The following is a 21251-nucleotide window of genomic DNA, read 5'->3' as shown; positions in this document are numbered from 1 at the left end:
GTATGTGGCTGCGTTGCTACTCATCTGCTATGGCAATGTAATATGAACAAATTTTACAATAACCACGCCCACTCTTTATGTAAATAAAATTTTGGAAAATTAAAAAAAAAAAATGTGATTATTCACTAAAATAACCAAATTTCACACGTGACTTGATATTATGATTCCTATGCAAAATACTAAGAAGTTTCCGAAAAGTGACGGGTGGCAGCGTCAATTTATTTAAATCAATTTCAAAAATATTATTAGTCATAACCGTCAACCATATTTTTCTTACCCTACGTAATATGCTTGGTTGAAGTCGATTCAGGATCACGCCCATTTTTTATAACAGATTTTTAAAAGGATCGTAAGTGAACATAATAAACAAAATATTCTTGCGAATTAAAATATTAACATTTTACTTCCAAAGTGCTATTAAAATAAAAAATTCGGAAAACTCGAAGATTTTTTTAAATGGGCGTGGTACAGTCCCCTTTTTGACAAAACATTTTTCAACGTTTCGAAAGCCATAACTTGAAGAGAGGTTTTTCTACCACGACAAGTTTTGCTGACCGTACTTTCCTCATAATTGTGAGTATTTCTGCAAAAAAGGACGAAATCGGATAATGACCACGCCTTCTTTTATACAAAAGATGTTTAAAGTACTCGTAAAAGTTCTTATTAGGCAATCCCTTTGGAAAATATAAGTTTATAACAATGTTTTTTTAATTCGGAACTACAATTGTAATAAAAAATGGGGGAAAAAGGGATATATATGTAAATGGGCGTGGCCATACCCCAAAAAGGGAGTCAACCCGTCACAATAAAAATTCGGTACGCATACTCTCCTTAGAAATGTGAATGTGTCCAGCAAAAACGGCCGGAGTGTATTAAGGACCACGCCTACTTTTATATACAGGTTTTTCCAGAGAATCGTAAAGCATATAGTAGCCCGTTTCGATGCTCAAAATAACTGTATATCAATGATTTTCATTTCTGTATGTACTAAAATCTGAACTACCCTATGAAAAAAAGTTTTTCAGAAAACAGTGCGAATTTCGAGAGATTTTGTCCGACTAAAACTGATTGGACTACAAAACTCATACTCATAAATATTCAGACAACTCCAAATAAAACGTTCGAATTTTTCGTATAATTCTCACGAATTTACGAATTATTTTGAAAATGGTTTTGAAATGTGTTTGCAAAGTTTCTGTTACACATTTTTTTTAAGTTTTTTCTTAAAATATACAAAATAAATAAAGGAGGAATTCTGTGGTCACATGCAATAATAGCATAAGTCCTATCCCTTTACATTAGACTTAGGCGATTATTGCTTATGGCCATAGAATTGAATTGATGAAATTTGAAAAAAAAAAAATCCTTGCTTTTTTACTGTCCGCCGATGTAAATACTTTTCGGAAGCGAAAATGACTTCCACTTTTACGATGCAGCAGTCTCAAGTAGACGGTTTGCATGAAAAGTAAAAAGCAGTGCTCTTGACTATTGACTTGGACCAGAATGATTCCTTTTTCTGTTCTTAGACTTTTTATCCTTTCACTTTTGATTCGCATCCTTCTTCTTTTTCTCGATTTATTGTTGTTGACAATTCAATTAAACCATTTTGTGTGATTAATTGCTTATTTGGCACTTTTCAACTTATTTCTTTTTCTCTTCCCCACAGGGATTACTTTTACGACAGTTACTGCTCATCGACGCTTTTACGTCCATCCGGCATTCGTGCGAAGAAACGTAAACGCCTAATGACCAATACATCACGTTTGCTCAGCGATGCGGTCAATAGCAGCAACATAAATGCTGCTGTCGCTGCGGCAGCACTTGCACAACAACAACAACAATTACATCAGCAACTGCAGCAGCAGCAACAACAACAACAGCCAACCACTCACTTGTTGCCCAATCCACATCATCACCATCATGGAGTACAACAGCAACAACAAGCACAACATCAGCAGCAGGTCGCTGCTGTCGCTATGGCAGCAATGACAGCTAATTTGTTGCCACAACAACAACTCTTGCTACATCACCATCAACACCAACATCAGCACAGTTTATTGGGCAACCCTCCGGCTGCAGCTGCGTGCAATGGTGGTGCAGTTACCCCCACCACAACAACCCACAACAATCTCAGCGTATTCTTACAACAGCATAAGCAACAACAACAACAAACAGTCGGTCAATATAAATCGACGTCAACGGTTGGTTTGCAATTGAATTCGTCATCCGTGCAGAATGCAACATCGGCAATAATTGCCGCCGCTAATCAAACAACATTGTTGAATGGTTGTGGTGCTGGTGGTGATGGTGGTGGCTCTGGTACTGGTGCTGGGGGTAACAACGAGCAAATGTCAACAACAGCCACAAGCTATAACAGCATGGTAAATGGTCATCAGACGCAACAACAACAGCAACATGGAACATTTTCTGCCGGTGCTTTGCAACCGTTAACATTATCGCTGCCGAACATGCAGCATATACAGCAACAACAACACCATAAGTCAACACTGCTAAAAAAGCAAATACAATTACAACATCAACAACATCAACACCAACAGCTACAACAACAAGAGCAATTAACTTCGAATCAACAATGGGGACCATTCAAAGTTTACAGTAAGTATTGATCGGAGCATCTGTCTGCTTATTGACAATTGGTCAATAAACGGACAAACAGATAAACAGATGAATAAGAGGATATTCTTACATACAATCACAGAAATTCTTATATACCGACAGTCAGATACGGAATTGTGATTAATGTGAGATTACTGCTTGCCTCCCTTGGTCCATGAAAAAGACGAAGAATGGGGAAAATTATAACTCGAATATTGGTGAAAAAACATGATTCGGAAGAAGATGTATTATATTGCGAAGATTTGTTGTATGAATGCTGCATTCTTATCCTATTTTAAGTTAACGACTATATTCAGAAGTCTAATAGTGAGATGGACACTTGAAGACCGAATACTTATGTATATAAGAGTGGCCCATATAAATTAAATAAAATATATTTTATAGTCTTACCTTCTCAGGCGGTAATACGTAGGTCAAAAACATCACACATAAATTTCGTTCCGCTTGGAGACGGTTAATGGGTATCGCACATGCATCAAAGCTAAGATTGGTGTATGGAGACTCAAGAATCTGTCTGAGCGTTTCTTAATGAGACGTAAATTTATATATGATATGATAAACTAAAGTATTATTGATTTTGAGTATTAGAAGTCAAACAATGTGAGGATATTCTTGAAGAGGCGAGGCTGAATAAAATAATATATTTCATTTAAAAGTAACACCCTAATATACATAGATATGTTGCAGGGTCCGTCGTAATTTGACTATTAACACCAAAGTTATCCCGTTATTTGCCACAAACTTGATAGAGACAACTGCCTCTTGGTAAACAGTGCAGTGGTTGAAAAGCTTAATATATCGTCGGACTTCTATCGCAAGTCGAAGCTGACAAAAATGCTGGAATGTCCATTGTTCATATGTCTTTACTCTGCGTCTCGAAGTCTAATAACAGCTTTGGCTGCAGGCGTCCCTCCAACAGTCTCGTCCGGGTACATTTTTAATACTCGAGGGCAGAAAATCGATTTGAGGACTTTTTCCTGCAGAAAAATGAGATAGAATCACGCAAGGTGACATTTTCGCACTACTGGTTTAATGACTACCTCCAAACTTGAGCTTATCGGATGCATACCGGGACAGTTGGAAGCCACACTTGTGCCAACAGTGCTTAATTCTAAGCGACAATATATGTATTTAAATTAATTAAAAAAGGTGGGGTTTTTTTCTCAGAACAACTTACGACTGAACCAGTTAACAACGCTTTCTAAAGATCTGCAATGGGATTTAACTTTTTTTTTTTTTTTTTTTTTTTTTTTTTTTTTTTTTTGCGGGGAGGCTGAAAAATGCCTAATGCACCATAATTGCTGCCGTCGCAGCAACCGTGTGTCCGTAGACTAAAAAACAGCCCCGTTCTGGAACCGTCGCCCACCCCGGCACCACTTTCACATTACTTCAGGGTGGCGTTCCATATTTCTCATTTTTTAAGAGCCTACTGTTGTCCCTGCGTCCAGGTTCCCGCTATTTGCTCTGAGTGTCCATTTAATCGACACTGCTTCGCATGCGCATTTCTCTGCGCTCCCTCTCAGCATCCATCAGGCGTGTCACTGCAGTCCAGCATTCTTTCCTGTTGCACATATGTGAAACTAAATTTCTCGTGGTAGGTTCCTCCCCAAAGACTCCATGCAAGGTGAGTCTTTCTTCGTGGAAACGGGGGCAGTAGAACATGACGTGTTCTGCGTTTTCTAACTCTGTGGTACACATTGGGCAATGAAGATCTTCCTCTATCCTACGCTTCCATAAATACTCTTTGAAACCGCCATGTCCACTCATTATCTGCGTGAGATGGTAGTTCAGTTCGCCGTGCTTCCGCTCATTCCATTGAGCTACGTTCCAAACTAGTGTGAAAGTCCAACGCCCTTTACTCGAGGCCTCCCACCGTTCTTGCCACTTAGCTATTGTTTGTGTCCTTGCTCTTTTCTTGTCTTCTTCAGACGGTCGCTCGATATTAGTGTTATACAGATCGGCCATTTCGCTTGCCAGTAAGTCCACTGGGATTTTCCGGGTTAGAACCAGGATCGCGTCGTCGGACACCGTCCGATAAGCACTTGCTATTCTGAAAGAAGCAAGTCGGTACGCTGCTAATATATATTTTTGATGGGTCTGTTTAGATCCATACCACACTGGTGCTGCGTATAGTATTATTGAGCTGGTTACTGTGGACAATAGCTGACGTATAGCTTCGCTCGGACCACCAATGTTAGGCATTATTCGCATAAGTGATCCATTAACTTTGGTAATTTTCTCCCCCACCGCTCTGAAGTGCTCTTTGAAAGTTAACTTAGAGTCAATGTGCACTCCTAAGTATTTTAAGGAATCCTTTGAGGTGATTTGATGATCCCCGACAGTTAAGACTAACTCGTTCGCCGACCGTTTTGAGCTTACTAATACCACTTCCGTCTTTTGGCTAGCCAACTGCAGTCCTGTATTGGTCAGCCATTCCTTTATTCTTGCTACCGCGTCATTACATAATGCTTGAAGCAGGTCCAGTTTCTTGGCCACTACTACCACTGCAATATCATCAGCATATCCCACAATTTGCGTGTTTTCTGGTAGATCTATCTTTAGCACCCCGTCATACATTACATTCCATAGCGTTGGACCGAGAACAGATCCCTGTGGGACGCCTCCTGTGATTTTGTACTCTTTTGCTCCTTGATCCGTGTCAAAAAGAAGTACTCTGTCTTTAAGATAGCTACCTATAATTCTGCGTAAGTAAGCTGGAGTGCCGAAGCTTTGCAGCGCTGCCATTATCTGCATCCAGTTCGCAGTGTTAAAAGCATTCTTGATGTCCAACATAATCAGTGCACAGAACTTCCTTTTATTTTGGCCTCCAGAGATAGCTTCTCTAGCTATATTGACGACTGTTTGTATTGCATCTACGGTGGATCTTGATTTGCGAAATCCATATTGACTATTCGATAAGCCACCTGGTCTTTCTAGAGTCAGCTGTAGGCGCTCACTAATTATACGCTCGAAAATCTTCCCTAGGGAATCCAGCATTCAAAGTGGCCTATATGAGGATGGTTGGTCCGGCTGTTTACCACGTTTCAGCAATAGGACAAGTCTTTGTCGTTTCCACGGGCGAGGGAACACGCCTTCTTGCATACAGGCATTAAAAAGATCAGTAAATAATGTAGCCCTAGTTGTAATCGCGGCTTTAAGGGCTATGTTTGGTACTTCATCGGGTCCTGGGGATTTGTTATCAGCAACTTTTTTGCAGCGTCCAGCACCTCTTGCTCTGTAATTTGCGGAATTTCCGTAGTTTCTAGATCCTCGCTTGGATAAGTCCAGCGATCTTGCGCCGGGAAAAGTGTTTCAACAATAACATTCATCAGTATCGGGCACGTAGGTTGCTGTGATATCGGTCCTTTAACTTTGGCCATCACAGTTCTGTAGGCTGATCCCCAAGGATCTAGGTCGAGATTATCCAGCAGTTCCCTAAAGCATAACTTCTTGCTCTTTTTTATGGCATTTTTAAGTGCCTTTCTTTGTGCGACATAGGTGCTGTGTAGCTCTGCATATCGTGGTGATGAGCGTGCCCTCTGCGCTATTCTTCGTGCTTTGTGGCATTTTCTACGCTCTTCCGCAATTTCGTCATTCCACCAATATACCGGAGTGCGCTGTGCTTTTCCGCGACTTCTGGGCATGGCAGCATCACATGCCATACATAGCAACTTAGTGATTTGAACCGACTGGTCTTCCGCATGCGATTCTCGTACTATGGCGTCCTTCCGGATAATGTCAAATATTTGTGGGTCGAAAAGGTGCTGTTTCCATTTCCTACTTTGTCGATGTCTTGCTGCTACCGTTCGTGGAGTTTCGAGCAGCTCTACGCTAATAGCTTTATGGTCGCTGTGTGTGTAGACGTTGCTTATGGACCATTTTGCTCGTCTTGCTATTTCGCTGCTAGCGAAGGTGAGATCTATAATGGATCGTCTGGTACCTGTATCGAAGGTATATATCCCTGGTTCATTTAGGAGTTCTAGCCTCAAAGAAGCAAGACTTTCGAGGAGAACTCTCCCTCTTTCGTTGGTTCGTCTACTTCCCCACACAGATGACCATGCATTGAAGTCTCCACACACTAAAAGCGGGTGTTTACCTCGTGCTTCAATGGTGATCCCGTATATCATGTCTTCGAACTCGGCGATGGTCATGCTCGGAGGGGCATAGCAACTGAAGACGTATATACCGTTGATTTTTGCCCACATGAATCCTGCTACCGTTGGCGTCATAATTTCCTGTGGGAGAAATTTCCCTGGTGCCCAAATTGAGGCTTTCCCTGCTGAATCTGAGAACCAACCCTGCTCCTGGCGATTTTTGTATTGTTCAGAGAGTACCAATATGTCATATCCTCCTTCATAGACTGTTTGGGATAATAGCTCTTGGGCTGCCTCGCAATGGTTTAAATTGAGCTGCAATACCCTCATGAGACAGTAATTTTGCTGCCCTCTCGTTGTGGGCATTTAAAACTGCCTGCTGAATGTTGTCCCCCACATAGCGCGCATTTCGGTGCGTTTTCGCAACTTGCAGCCTTATGACCTTCCTGGCCGCATTTCCTGCATAGGCTAGACCTATCTACAGACTCCTTACATATCTGAGCTATATGCCCGTAGCCCCAGCACCTATAACAGCGTTTTTCTTGCTTGAGCTCTCTAATTCGGCAGGAAACCCATCCTACCCGGATTCTTTGCGTATTAAGAACCGCCTTGGCATCATCCGCTGTAAGGCTTATAAGTGCCGACTTCGTGCCACTGTACTCTGTGCGTATGCTTTTTATGGCAGCCACATCTGGAAGTTTGATGTTGCATTGCTGGTGGAGGGCGTTGCAAATCTCCTCGGACGTAGTAATCTCATCGAGATCTCTGCACTGTAGCGTGACCATTTGGGACTTTGTTATAACTTTAGCCGAGTCCTTTAGTACCGCTTCAATTTCTGCTTGGTACGCGCTTGTTTTCCCATCTTGCGATTTTTTGAGCTCTAGTAACAGCTCTCCTTTCGCCGTTCTTCTAATCGTTTTGACGTCATCACCCAGGGATTTTAATTCGTCGCATCTTCTCACTTTACGCAATATGTCGGCGTACGTCGCATCCCCCGCCTTGGAAATGATGATTGCATCCGGCCTAGCCTTAAGTGATTTTTTCTTGCTCTTCTTTTTGGCTAACTGCCACTCTCCCGTCTTTTGGGCTGCAGTTTCCTCTTTCCGCTCCGTCTTCTCTTGCGTTTCGTGCCGTCGTTTGTGACAACCCACGTGCCCTGGTAAGACATCTTTTAGAGTAGTAGTGGGTTTTACCACGTTGTTCTCCTTGGTCGAGTACGAATTATTCCTCGGTCGCTTTCCTGGGGGTGATGGACTTCTATTCTTGGCGCATTCGCTTGCACGCAATTTATGTTCTAAATTCTTTACCTCTAGGGCCGACTCGATGTACAGCACTTTTATTACGGAGGCCAAGCGCTTGATTTCCGCGTGTATATTATTACGCCCTATGAAGAACTGCATCAAGTCCTCAATCGCCTTGCCTAGCTTGGTCATCTTTTTTTCTCCAGGGGGGTTTTGCTGATTTAACGCAGCTGACGCCTGCTTAATTAGCCCACTTAATAATGGTGTGCCCGTTTGAGCCTTGCTGTCGGAGTTCTTTTTGCAAAGCTTCGGTGTAATGGGATATAACTAGTACCATCTCTTCATGTGGTAGCTCTGCACTAGTTTGGAATTAGTGCAACCAGCTGCAATCTTTATACAGCCATTGCGCTACCCTTGTTAAGCCTCTCTGATAGCACCTGCGACACTCTGACATTAGAGGGTGACCTAGATTCATGGATGTCGCACACAATCCAAATAGAGCTAGTTCAGTTCTATTTTGGTTTATAGCAGATCCGCAAAGATGCAAAAGAAAGTGTGTTCGGAACTCTATCACTGGTGGGGATTGCTAGGTCGTTAGCATAGGCTACTACTTATAGCATTATCTTTGGATATCTCACTACCGCGACTCAAAAAAAGGAAGACAAAATACGCTCTGATGCTAACCGCGACACCACAGCTCTTCCCTGCCTTAAGAATGTAGAGACTTTGTTCTTTCTATGGTCCAGGTCTGCTGAAGCCGCTTACTTTTTTGAGGTTTCATTAGAAGATCCTGACGAAAAATAGTAACTGAGAAGGGCGATGTAAAATTACAAAAACTATAATCACAAATATGAATGAGCCAAATACAGTTGTGCAGTCTAGTGGGTTGCTTTCTGAACTGATAAAGTTAAATCTTAGCATTTATTTTATTCTAAATTGGTGAGTACCACTGGCACTTTATGGCAAATATCAATAGTTTACGTTGGACTGGAGACTACCTTGCAGACCAATGTGAACGAAGGCGCTAGCTACTGCTGCCGTGCAACCATCGGCAGGAGCTGGCAACATTTTCCGTTAATTGCACGCTGCCTTTATGAGAAGATAGAGTGGCAGGTTCTTCCCCATAATAGTGCTGGTCTTAGTTGATGCCAACAACGCTGTGGGGTATCTGCGTTGCTGTTAGTACACTATGTACCTTGGGAACAATTGTCACAGGCTAAACGTATAGCCTGTGGATATTGCGGGCAAAACCGCTGCGATCATGTCTTTGATTTGGCCATTTGTTATCTATATGTACATAGGCTATGGGCTTTCTTACCTCAGGCGTTTGAGCATTTTTTTAACTTCATCTTTATCATAGACACGGCAAATTATTATTCCTCGGTCAAGTCAAAACCAAGGTTGGCCGAATCGAAGTTGAAATGTATGGCTGGGCTGGCATTTAAATTTTTGTTTTGATGATTTTTATACCAATTAGAGCAACCTTAGTTTTTGTATGCCGAACTCCAAACGGAATCTGCCAAGCACGGTGACATTGCTTTGGGAAAAAGCTTTTAATGGCATAAATACACACGGAGAATTCGTAAATTCACTGCTGACGAGCAACCCGGTTTTGAGAAGTTTTCGAAAGTATTTGAGTGTTAATTGTACCGCCATTGAATTGGGGTTTCGCGAATTATAATGCCAGCATAGTACCCATAGATTATGGCGATGTCCTACTGTAATTATCTTAACCCAGAGCTGCTATGTAGAGTGGACCAATTTTAATCAACTCCGATAACCATGAGTATACTAAAGCCTTGATTTCAATTAAGGGCTGGTCGGGGGTAGTCTGTGCATGCTCACATCTCTTTTGATTTAAGAAAATCACTTTAAGATTATGATCATCTGGGTCATGGTCCATATGGCTTTCGGGCAACTGTCTCACGGATATCTTAAAACCATTATACGCAAAGCGATTTTCTTAAAATTTTTATTAAACATGAAATAATTGATCAAGAACCCGATTCACATAAAAGAAAGTACACTCTTGTAGAAAAATGGTGCCATAATGGTTCACCAAGGCTCATCTATCAACGGTTGTTGGGTTTCTGACAATTCCATGCGGTACGTCTTAACGTACTGAGGTAAAATCGGGTCACTTTAGTAAGTTTGATAGTCCAGTTTTTGCCAAAATTAGGCTTAAGTATTTTTGTAACAGCCCACTTTAATCTCCGGAGGGTGTATTGAGGATTGAGATGTCTGAGATTCTCTAAGTAGCTACAGCTAAGAACAAAGTATTCTTAAGTCGTATCGCAATGGACCTTTAAATTATCCAAGTGATCTTGTCCTGCTAGGGTTTTTGACATTCAACCTAAACTTATGTGGCATATCAAGCGAAAATGGTAGGGAATACTGTGGCGAATATCAGCATCACTCTGCTGTTAGTAAATAATCACAACAACAAAAACAGCAAGCAGCCACACTTATGTACATGTACACATACAAGGCGACAAAGAATATTTCACAAACATAACCACCGCTTTAAAGCAAAGAAATTATCTCACATACACATATGTATTCATCAGCTAAGTGAAGAAGTTGTTACTCACACATGCACACGCATATAACTTGATTACGAAGCAGGAGATACAACAGTTCTAGAAGGTGAAACGTCTAGACCTTAGGAGAAATATGGGGATGAGGCAACGGGCTTCGCACAAGTGTGGCTGCTTGAGTGTTAAAATCAAATTGATTAGTCAGCTTGCGCTGTTTTACACTCTCTGTTGCCTCGTCTGCATATTTCTCCTAAGGTCTAAACGTTTCACCTTCTAGAACTGTTGTATCTCCTGCTTCGTAATCTAGTTATATGCGGTTGTATGTGTGAGTAACAACTTCTATACTTAGCTGATGACTACATATGTATATGTGAGATAACTTCTTTGCTTTAAGCCGCTGCTTGTGTGTGTGAAATATTCTTCGTCGGCTTGTATGTGTACATGTACATAAGCGTGGCTTCTTGATTTGGTGAAGCACGCAAGTAATTAAGTTGTGAAGTATAATTGTACTACTCCCAAAGTAGGCTAAATAAATACCATTTTGCAATACTGGGACCAAATCGTAACATTCGTGATCGTATAACTCGTCACGTAAAACATGATTTTCGAATTATGACATACGTGAACGTACTACTTTGGTTATAATTTTGGATGGCAACATACGTGACGAGTGACTGGATATACACGTTACGCTCCACTTTCATTAGAACAAAAGCTGGCGATCGTATACACACAAATTTCATTGGAAATGAAAGAAAATTGTTAAAATAGATGAATAAATAAAATATAATAAAATTCATTGGGTTAAATATAATAACAAATTTCAAACTCGTATTATTAACAAAGTTCGAATTCGAACAAGCTTAATCCAAGCCAAAAGGAAATATTGGCAGAATTCATGGCGAGACACCACCCTTGGTATCGGCTTGTTTCAAATTTAACTTCTCCAGAAAGTAAATAAAAGCTTCTTAAGATAAGCGAAATCTCCTTAAGAAACTGCAATAAGGTCTAGAACAGGGGTCAACTCCTAATACTCGTCCAAAATATCGATAGAGGTGTCAAAAGACGCGTATTGACCTCGACAACAATAAAGAAAAATTTGAACCCATTCAAAAGATATTACCGAAAACCCGAAAGATGTCCCCGGCTCCCTCCGATCCCGGGGGTGGGATCCATAGTATTTTTGTCCAACTTAACGTGGATAGTAAAATTTATTGTGAATTGAAAATAAATTACGTTCCGTTTGCTTTCGTATGTTATAATCCCATTTTGTTTATACGTTTGACGTATCACGTAATTTTCTTTCGTATGGTTGCCGATCCGTGATCGTATGTTACGATTCCAGCCCTGAATATTGGAGTTATTTATTCAACAGTTCAGTGATTCGAACAATAGCAGAAGGCGCAAATAATCAAAAATCCCAAAATTCGTAAAAATACCATTTGTAGATGAAATCATATGGAGGCGATTCGTTCGTCTGAGCTATCATCAGAGCTGTAAAAGTGTGCAATCATTTGAAATTTTAAATCATTGATTTAAGAATGCTGTTTCTTCATTATTTCATTCCTTGTTAAGGAATGTGACTTAAAAGTCAACCCATTCGTCATTCAGTAGTGGGAAAAAAAGAATGCACTCTTTAAGAAAGAAGAATTACTTCGAAGAAAGAATGAAGTAATTGAATGAAAAACAAAACATTTTTCAACACAGAATAAGCATTCAAATGAATGCAGCCTTTGTTGAGTGTTCACACACTTTTCTAGTACCAATCAATTATGAAAAATGTCGTACAAGCACAAAACCCGCTCAAATATCACATGGTTGCATTTACTTAAAGCCACTTCAAAATATCAACACAAAAATTTAGTTATTGACAGTGATGACCAGTTTTTTCGTTATTTAAATGGTAATAAAGCAGAAAGAAGTTAATTGAAAAAGCATTTTTATTAAAATTGTTCTAAAAATTTAATAATAAAAAAAGCAAATGATAAATATTTCAACATCCCTGTTCAGAAAATTGTCATCGTTCTAAATAAGTGTTACCAATGTGGCATATAAAAGGCTTGCAGGAAAAAGTACTAATCTACATTTGAACGTTCTCAGTTGTTGATTAAACAATTGAAAGATATATATTATAAAAGCTCTTAAGTTCCTTCATATATTCTTCCTAGCGGTTTATGGTCAAATACAATATAGATAATGGCTTGTGAGTTTCCAAATTGCAACAGCAATATACTATTTTTCTCTAATTTCTAAGAAAAATATTCTTCTAAACACAATAGTTTGTAATTACAGTCATTTAAAGTAGGCTCTATAGGTAGTTGGTCCTTCTCAATCACTCGGGTCCTATATTTATATTCCGTCAAACATTGGCAAAACATCAGCTGTAAAAACTGTAATCCGATGGAGCCAGTCAATCTCTTTGTGGGGAGGGAATTTAATAACCTCTGAAGACTTTCTCCCAATGAAACATTTTTTTTTTCGTGGCACATATGAAGGAAAACTGGGAAGGTGACTCATGTGAATAGAAAAAGTCTGAATCCCTGTAGGACGATATCATGGAATTAGACATATATTTATCGAAATTCTCGGAATTAGGAAGCTCCAACGAAATCGCTGATAGACCTATGTACTTTGATGTATTTAAATTTAAACGACTTAAACTCAAGTATCTGTTTTTGTTATATTATCGGCAAAAAATATCCACAATTTACTCTATTTGGTCAATGCACAATGTGTTCATTTACAATATCCATTTTACTACAACAGCAAAATAAGTAGGACATATAGAACCATTTTGACATATAGCAAGAAAGCAATAGGTTGTCTTTGCGAAGTTTAAAGAGAAACTGAAAAGAAAGAAACATTTACTGGCATATTTCGATGATTTAAAGCAAATGCAGTTTCACCGTGTGATTCGCGGTTCGAATATCAGTGAAGCCTTTGATAACATTCGAAATTGACTGATGATGATTATGTGGCGGTTTTCGAAATGTTAAAATCGCAGTATGCCAGTAAATTTTTCTTTCTTTTCAAAAATAATGATTGAATATTCAATTATTATAAGCCAGTGTTAAGCTCATGAATTCTTAAATATTAAACTACTTGAATAATTAGAAGGGGCTATTATCTCTATTGATACATTTTACGCCTAAATTGATTTAACATATCTGATGGCAATGAAAGTATACAAAAAAAGAACCCTAGGGAAAAAGTATTTAGTACTGATTGGAAAAAAAGTGTTCTTTCATATCAAGTTTACATTCATTAAAGATTGGGAATGGTTCCTACCATTCAATAACACACACACTTTAGATTTGAGTTAAGGTATTTTGAGCCATTCAGGAATGGAGATTTATATTATGCAACCAATAAATCACAATTTTTTAAAAGAAAACTGAGAGAATGCACCCTCAATTGATTCAATCTTTTTACAGCTCTGGCTATCATTCGCAATACAGAATACAACCGATAATATAGGAAATAAAATCACTTAAGTATCTCAAAAGTTTTTCAGAGAATTTATCGATTTCAAAATATTCTTCAAAAGGTTAGCAAAAGTTTTCTTTCCATTTTTATTCGTTCATTGACATTTGACTGTAAATTTTTGTGAATTTTAAAAAAATTTCAAAAATGTATTTTTCAAAGAAAATTTTATTTATTTTTATTACTTTTAATAATATTTTTATAATATCGCTAAATGCGCGTTTCATACGTCGTCGTCATAATGTAGGAAGTTTTAGTGCGAATGGTGATTATATGGAAGGTTTACTTAAGTTGAAAGGCAGAATGTTGGCCAATGCGGTAATCGCTCTACAAAAGAAACAAGGAGATTTCGAAAACGACAAACATCAAAATAGGAGCGACCCAAAATTTGATTACAATTATTTAGGAAGTTTTCCTATTGCAACGCCACAAACTTTACGTGTGGAAGACATAACGGAACCAAAACTTGAATTTTATGCAACATGTCCTCCAACCACTACCGAACGGGAGCGTATATTGACAACAACAAGACGCAATCCATATTATTTAAATCAGGAGCAGCATAAAGGCGATGAAGGTGAACAAGAAGTGACAACAAAACGATATCATACGGAAGAGGTGACGCACAGATATGACAATAGTAAACATGAACCCCCAAACGAGCAACGGGAAAATTACGAGTCGAAAACGAAAAAGCCTACCAACGAAAATCGTGAAGGTGATGAAGCGACAAGAGAACACGAGCAAAATGAAGAGGTAACGAGGAAGAATGATGTTGAAAAAGAATATAAAAAACAGAAGCCTTCAAATGAGAATCGCGAAAATGAGAAGGTCACGACTAAAATTGATGCGGAGAAAGAAGAAACTACACCTAAGAATGAGGATAAAAAACAAAAGTATACCACGGAATATAGTGAAAGTGAAGAGGTGACAAAGAAACAAGATAGGAGTAGAGAGGAAGTCACAACGAAGTGTGGTAACAAAAAGCAAACAACTACAGAGAGGAATAGAGAAGAGGATGAGAATACAAGGGAATCAAATAAAATAGCACAGAAACCCACAAATGCGGATGTCGAGAACGAAACTACGACAAAAAAACCTGGCGCAGATAATGAAAAGGTTGAAAAAACAACGGTACGCCAAAAAACAGAAGAAATTGATAGAAGCACAGAGGAAAAACCACCTAAAGAGCCTGAAACAAGCGTCGAAAAACCGCAAACCCAACCTCATTCAGATACAAAACCCAGCAATGAACGTGATGAAACAACAGAGAGTGCAACAAGGGAGCCACCTAAGAACAAATATAACGAAAAAACAAAATACAAGGCAAAACAAACAACAACTACAGGAACAACTGAAGAAAAGTCAGTAAAACCAAAAGAGGAAACAAAAGAAGAGCAAAAAGAAGATATTACAACAGAAAAAATTAAAGATCAGAAACAGCAGAAAGAGGAAAACCTAACTGAAAAAACAATATATCAAACAACTGAAGCAGCAAAACAAGAAGAAGAAGAAGTTGAAGAAGAATGCGAAGACGACGAGGAAACGGAAACAGAAGCTACCACACGCGTACCAAATAAAACACTTATCAAAATTATGATTGTACAACCGACAACAACAACATCAGCAACAACAACAACAGAAGCTGAACAAGAAGGTGAAGAAAGTGACGAAGATTGTGAGGAGGGCGAAGAAGAAACAGCGGATGAAGAGTCAGTGACGACGATTAAACCTAACGATGCGATGAAAGAAGCACAGACCTCCCATCATGCTAAATGTTTTCCTGTGACACGACCTACGAATGCAATACCGGTAACAACAACAAAACCGCTTTATCAAAATATGAATTATCCCAGCATACAGGGTTATCCAGGAAATTATCCAACGGTAACGCAGTGCTATCCTTTGGGGCAGACTTATTATACACCGTCGGCTATGCAGCACTATACTGTACCTCCAACGCCCGCAGTGCAAAATTATCCTCCAGCTATACCGCCAGTAATGCAATCGTATCCATCGCCTTCTACGCCAGCTGTGCAACCGTACCCACAAGAAAAGCAAACTTATCCTATAGTTACCCAAAGTTATCCTGTTGAGGCGCAACCGTATACCCCTGCAATGCAAACATATCCGCCATCAGCACAGCCTTATCCTAAAGAAACGCAGTCTTATCCTACGGAAACTCAAACATATTCTCCAGCAGCGCAGCCTTACCCTACAGGAACGCAGTCCTATTCAACGGAAACTCAAACATATCCGCCAACAACGCAGACTTACCCTGCAGGAATGCAGTACTATCCTACGGAAAGTCAAACATATTCTCCAGCAGCCGTAACAGAAACATATCCAACGGCGACGCAAAGTGTTCCCGTAGTAACTCAATGTTATCCTGTTGAAACACTGGCGACACAATCGTATCTAATAGAATCTCAATCGCATGCGAATAGAACACAAGAGGAAACGACTCAAACTGATCAGCAAACAATATTCAATTTGGTGACACCAAACGTTACGCAGAATGCTACAGCACAGTCGAAAGTTGTCGCAGCTACCACCGTTAGCAGCGTTAATAATACGGGGTCGTCAGATGTCACAACTCCCTCGCCTATCTATTACGCTACCACGTGTTTTCCTATATCTCAAACACCATCAACTGTAAAATTAGCGCCCCGAAAACGCAGACGCTATAAGATACGTAGACACATCGAGGGGAGTAATGGTTACGCTAAGCACACACGTACACCTTATATGCGAAAAAAATTGAGAAGAGCAAAGCGTGAGTTGCGTGATACTGAGACTAAAACTATAGATTCTAAAAAAATGTTATCCTTAGAACATTTGGCTGCTCAACCACTGCAACATTATCACCGGTCTTACCTGCGTTCTATGAAAGATTCCGCAAACGTAAACTATAAAGAAAGAAAATTAGCAAGTTTTGACTATCCTGATGAAGAGCAGGATCCGAAGTTTGCAGCGCGAAGAAAAGTTGTAGATCCAATTGATTATGATAACAACAACAGAGATGATCAATCAAATATTTTTGAAGACACAATGAAAGTGAAGCTGCCACTATGTCCCACGAAAGCGCCAGAGATTCCGTCAATGTCCGAGACATGTTCGAGTAAGAATCACAATATACAACATTTTAGGGAGCCACCTCCGCTACCTAACAAACAATGTAAAGTGTCCTACGATGACTTCAATGATTTCAACTTTGAGCCTACAGACTTTCCGATGCCAATACCGCGCATAGGTAGCAGCAGCCAATTTATTGATACTTGCGCACAACAACAAGATCCTTCTAATATACCAAATTTAGTTAGATGTTTGGATGATAAAGAAATAACGAACAATAATAATGATGCTGCATCCGCTGGTAGTGATTGCGACGACTTTGGTATAGAACAATTTCTGAAAAAGAGTGAGGCGCAGATTGCACTTGAAAACTTTCGTAAGGCGCAGGCAAATGATCCCATACAGCAAAAGCTCAGCTTCATGGGACGTTTGTTGGGTAGAAACTCGAAATGTGCTGACAAAAATAAGCCACCATGTGCAGCAAAGTCAGAAGAAAAACCATACGCAGCAAAATCAATGGATTCACCGACCTATTTAAAAAGTGAAAATCGAACCCCGAATGTATCTCCACTGAAACGCATTTTAAGTAAATGGTTTAAGTCGAAATCCAACTGTGATATATGCCATCAGAAAGTCAAGGTGAAAGATATTCTGCATCATCGTGAACCAATAAAAAATCCAAAATTCAGGCGTCAAAATAGAAGACAGGCATATAATTTTAAACGGCGTCGAAGCGACTCGGCATGTATTAATCCTCATTTTAGTGGGAAAGCGTATCGTGAATATCAGAGATCAAATGCGTACAAACGCCGAAATGCGGTACGTGCCGTGAACGAAGCTGCTAATGCTCAGTTTACGCCACGTCGGCATACTCACAGACGATCAATTGTGCGACGACCTCGTTACGCTTACGAAGAGTCCAATAGTCGTTTGAATTGGCGAGATGCAGACGATTTGCCAGATCTTTCATTGAGTTGGGAGGGGGATAGCGGTTACGAACCAAATAATTTATTTTATTGATAAGTACATATACTAAGAATTTATATTTATAATGATATTTGTTGAATTTAATAGTTGAACGCAAAAAAGTAAACTTAGTTCAGATATTAATTCTGAGTGTTTCTTGTTGGGTTTTGTATTATTAATTCACTCAAGAGAATAACTTACTTAATTGTCGCTCAACGTAACGGGATAACACTCAGCCAATATTGGCCCGTGTAGGTCCTATTTCCTGCATAAAAAAATATACATTCCCCTTTTGGTTGCAGTACCTCAAATACATACACATATAAGAAAAACAAAGAACAACTGAATCGCCAGTTTTCGATAAAGAAGAAGCAGACAGTAGACAGTGTCGAAGCCGGATTGCGAGCATCCAACCGCCAAAAACAGAGTGAACGGTGAAGCGGTTAAATGGGTACCTCAGAAATACCTGTGAAAGCGGTGCCTCGGGGATCAGTTTCTCAGTCTATCTGTTTTCTATCTAATTAGCTAGCTGCAAGCGGAGTCTCATAGATTTCTGTGGCTTTCTCAGCCGCAATATCTTGCTATATGAATTGACAAAACTATTATGTCATCAGCGGTGCGCACATCAGCTGGACTTTCTATTTTCATGCGTTCCGTGTGTCTTTCGTTTTCATTTACAAAATTTTTTCCATGTTTGGTTGTCCTGCGGACCTCAGCTAGCGTCCTCAAAATCATTTACATTATTTTCCTCAGCTGAGTATGCTGACGAGCCCACTGAGTCCTCTAATTGCGTTTGCTCTCTGTCATATGTTGGTTATGCTCCTCGCCCACAACACTCTGTTCGAAAAGCCCTGCAGCATTCACATTATAGCTCCCAAAATGCGCTCACCCTCGTCACTGCTTGGATTAAGTGCTCTGCCCTCAGGTACAACAACTTTTTCGTCTCTGCGTTATTTGCAATTCGTTCCGTTTTTGCTGCCACATCTATCTCAACCAACTCGGTGAATTTGCCATGACTTGCATTATTGATACTTTCTACACCATTATCTTTATGCTGTTGTTCTTCATCTTCAAATACGGATAGTCTGCGGTTAATTTATTATCATTTGATTATATTTCCTACTCTATTTGTGGCCAACCGAGAGGTGGGGCCTATAAGGACGAGACAGGCAACTGGGTGATGGTTACAAGTGCTCAATTGGCAGGCGAGCAGCGACCTCATACCGGGTCAGTGAATTACCAAAAACGGTAAGTTGTTACTATCCAACCAGTAGCTGGATCGGTTGCCTATGTGTGCATATCCAGTATTGGTGGTACAAATAACCATCGGACTGGGACCAAATAAACAATTGAAACGTGGCCTTTCCACGTTGGTAATAGTTCCTTGGAGATGATGTAGATATGAACCGTAGGACCTGTGGGTTGCATATACTCCCAGCCCATGGATATATCAAAATTGGTTGGAAACTAAAGTCACGGAAAAGTGGAGAGCTTTTGAAGGAAGAAAGAAGTGATTTCTTTGCATATACCTTATCTACAAACTGTGAGGGTTGTAAATGCTTGTGGTGCCACTGTAAGAAATATAGCGTAGGTCAAAAGGCAATATATAATTATTCCAAATATGATTCTCAAAACAATTTCGAAGGGTCCTGTAAATATACTGAAATAACCCCAAAACGATCCCCAAATGATAAAGTAAACAGTAAAATATTGTTTCGTAGGTAATGCCGAAATTATTCCGATGAGGTCTCAAAAATTTTCCCAAATCAACGAAACCTTGCCTTGAAACAATTCCAAAATTCTCAAAACAGCCTAGAAAATATTCTCAGAGTAATGCCTAAGTTCTTTCAAATAATCTCATATGATCAACGTGACATAATTTAGAAATGATCCCAAAGTACTGCCGAAATAGTACAGGAGGAACGAAAACAATCTCTAAAAGGTCTCGAAATAATCCCAAAAGGATATCTAGAATAATCTCGAAATATTCAACAAAAAATCTGGAAATAGCTTCGAAATATCCCCAATTTATCTTGAAAAAGCTGCGATAGAACCCGTAAACCACCAGCGGGTTAGGGGCTTAGAATATACCCCGGCAGGTATGTCCAAATGGTTTTAGGGGTTGTTGAGCGCAACTTTCAAAGGGTTGCCAGCTTAATTTACTTCTTCTCCAACCCAATTTTCAACCTCACGGACCCGTGGAGAATCCTGTTTTCTTAGCATCCGAGGCTCTGGTAACCCCACTAAGGGATAGGGGAGGAATGGCCTAGAAGATTCAATGGGGCCATATTAAATCGTTCCCAAGATGGTCGGATCTGTACCTCCCCAAAAACACAACAACATAGAACCCCTCAAACAACTCCAAACTTATCCAGAATAATACCCGAAGTGATAGCAAAAATTATACAGCAATGTTCGGGAGATGAGCCCAAAGTCGTTTCGTAATAAATCCTGAATGCGGATGATCTAGTAACTATCCCACAATATTACCTAAATATCCTTCAAGCCAATTCAATTATATCAAAATAATGTGCAAAAAAGCCAGAGGTAACTTCGAAATGAAGAGTCACGAGACAACCACATTGGAAGCCGCTTTACCAAAATTGCATAGAATTTGTATGTCAAATTTCATAAATCTCTGCCAAGAAGACTCATAGTTGTATCGAATTATAAAAATGGTTTTGGGTTTTTGAGAGGGTAGGGAGGCTTCGCTCGTGACTTTTCCAAAGTTACCTGAACCTCGATCTAAAACACATAAAACCCAATTCTTTTAAGCCTAGGTCAAATAGACTAGACAATAGGCCATTGGCTATTTCGTGCGAAATTATATTTTAATACATAGTTTAGTTCGTCGAGCGAGGACTTTACTTTTTAAATGCCTACTCATCCGAAAGTAGCAGAGAAACAAAGTTTTTCGCAGTTTCGAATTTATGTATGTACTTCAACAGTACGTGTTTGCCTATTCTTTCTTTGAAGCTCTGTCTCCCACATCGCTTAAGCTAATACGTCTTTAAAGATTTCCTTTTACTTTAATCTTAATTATATTTTAAAAATTTTCCTTTTTTTTAGGCAATCCCGACACATTAATTTGCGGTAATTGTCGGCAATGCTTCAACGAACTGGCTGAGTTATTAGACCACAAAAGGAGTTATTGCAAGTTACGTTTCACATGCAAGTGTCAGGATGTTGCATTCGCTGAAAGTGAGTATGATGCCAAG

General features: G+C 39.6%; 1 protein-coding gene across 1 annotated transcript in view; it reads left to right on the top strand.

The window, feature by feature from the left end:
- The window catches only part of LOC137233827 (transcription factor mef2A), an 84805-nt gene that overhangs the window by 47628 nt on the left and 15926 nt on the right, over nt 1-21251 (top strand). Inside the window, exons 4-5 of the mRNA XM_067757286.1 lie at nt 1667-2616; nt 21103-21234. Coding sequence (XP_067613387.1) covers nt 1667-2616; nt 21103-21234 — 1082 coding nt within the window. The remainder of the gene's footprint in view (nt 1-1666; nt 2617-21102; nt 21235-21251) is intronic.

Source organism: Eurosta solidaginis, chromosome 5 (assembly GCF_040869045.1).
Source record: "Eurosta solidaginis isolate ZX-2024a chromosome 5, ASM4086904v1, whole genome shotgun sequence".
Classification (NCBI taxonomy): domain Eukaryota; kingdom Metazoa; phylum Arthropoda; class Insecta; order Diptera; family Tephritidae; genus Eurosta; species Eurosta solidaginis.
This window is presented reverse-complemented; position numbering and strand designations above follow the sequence as displayed.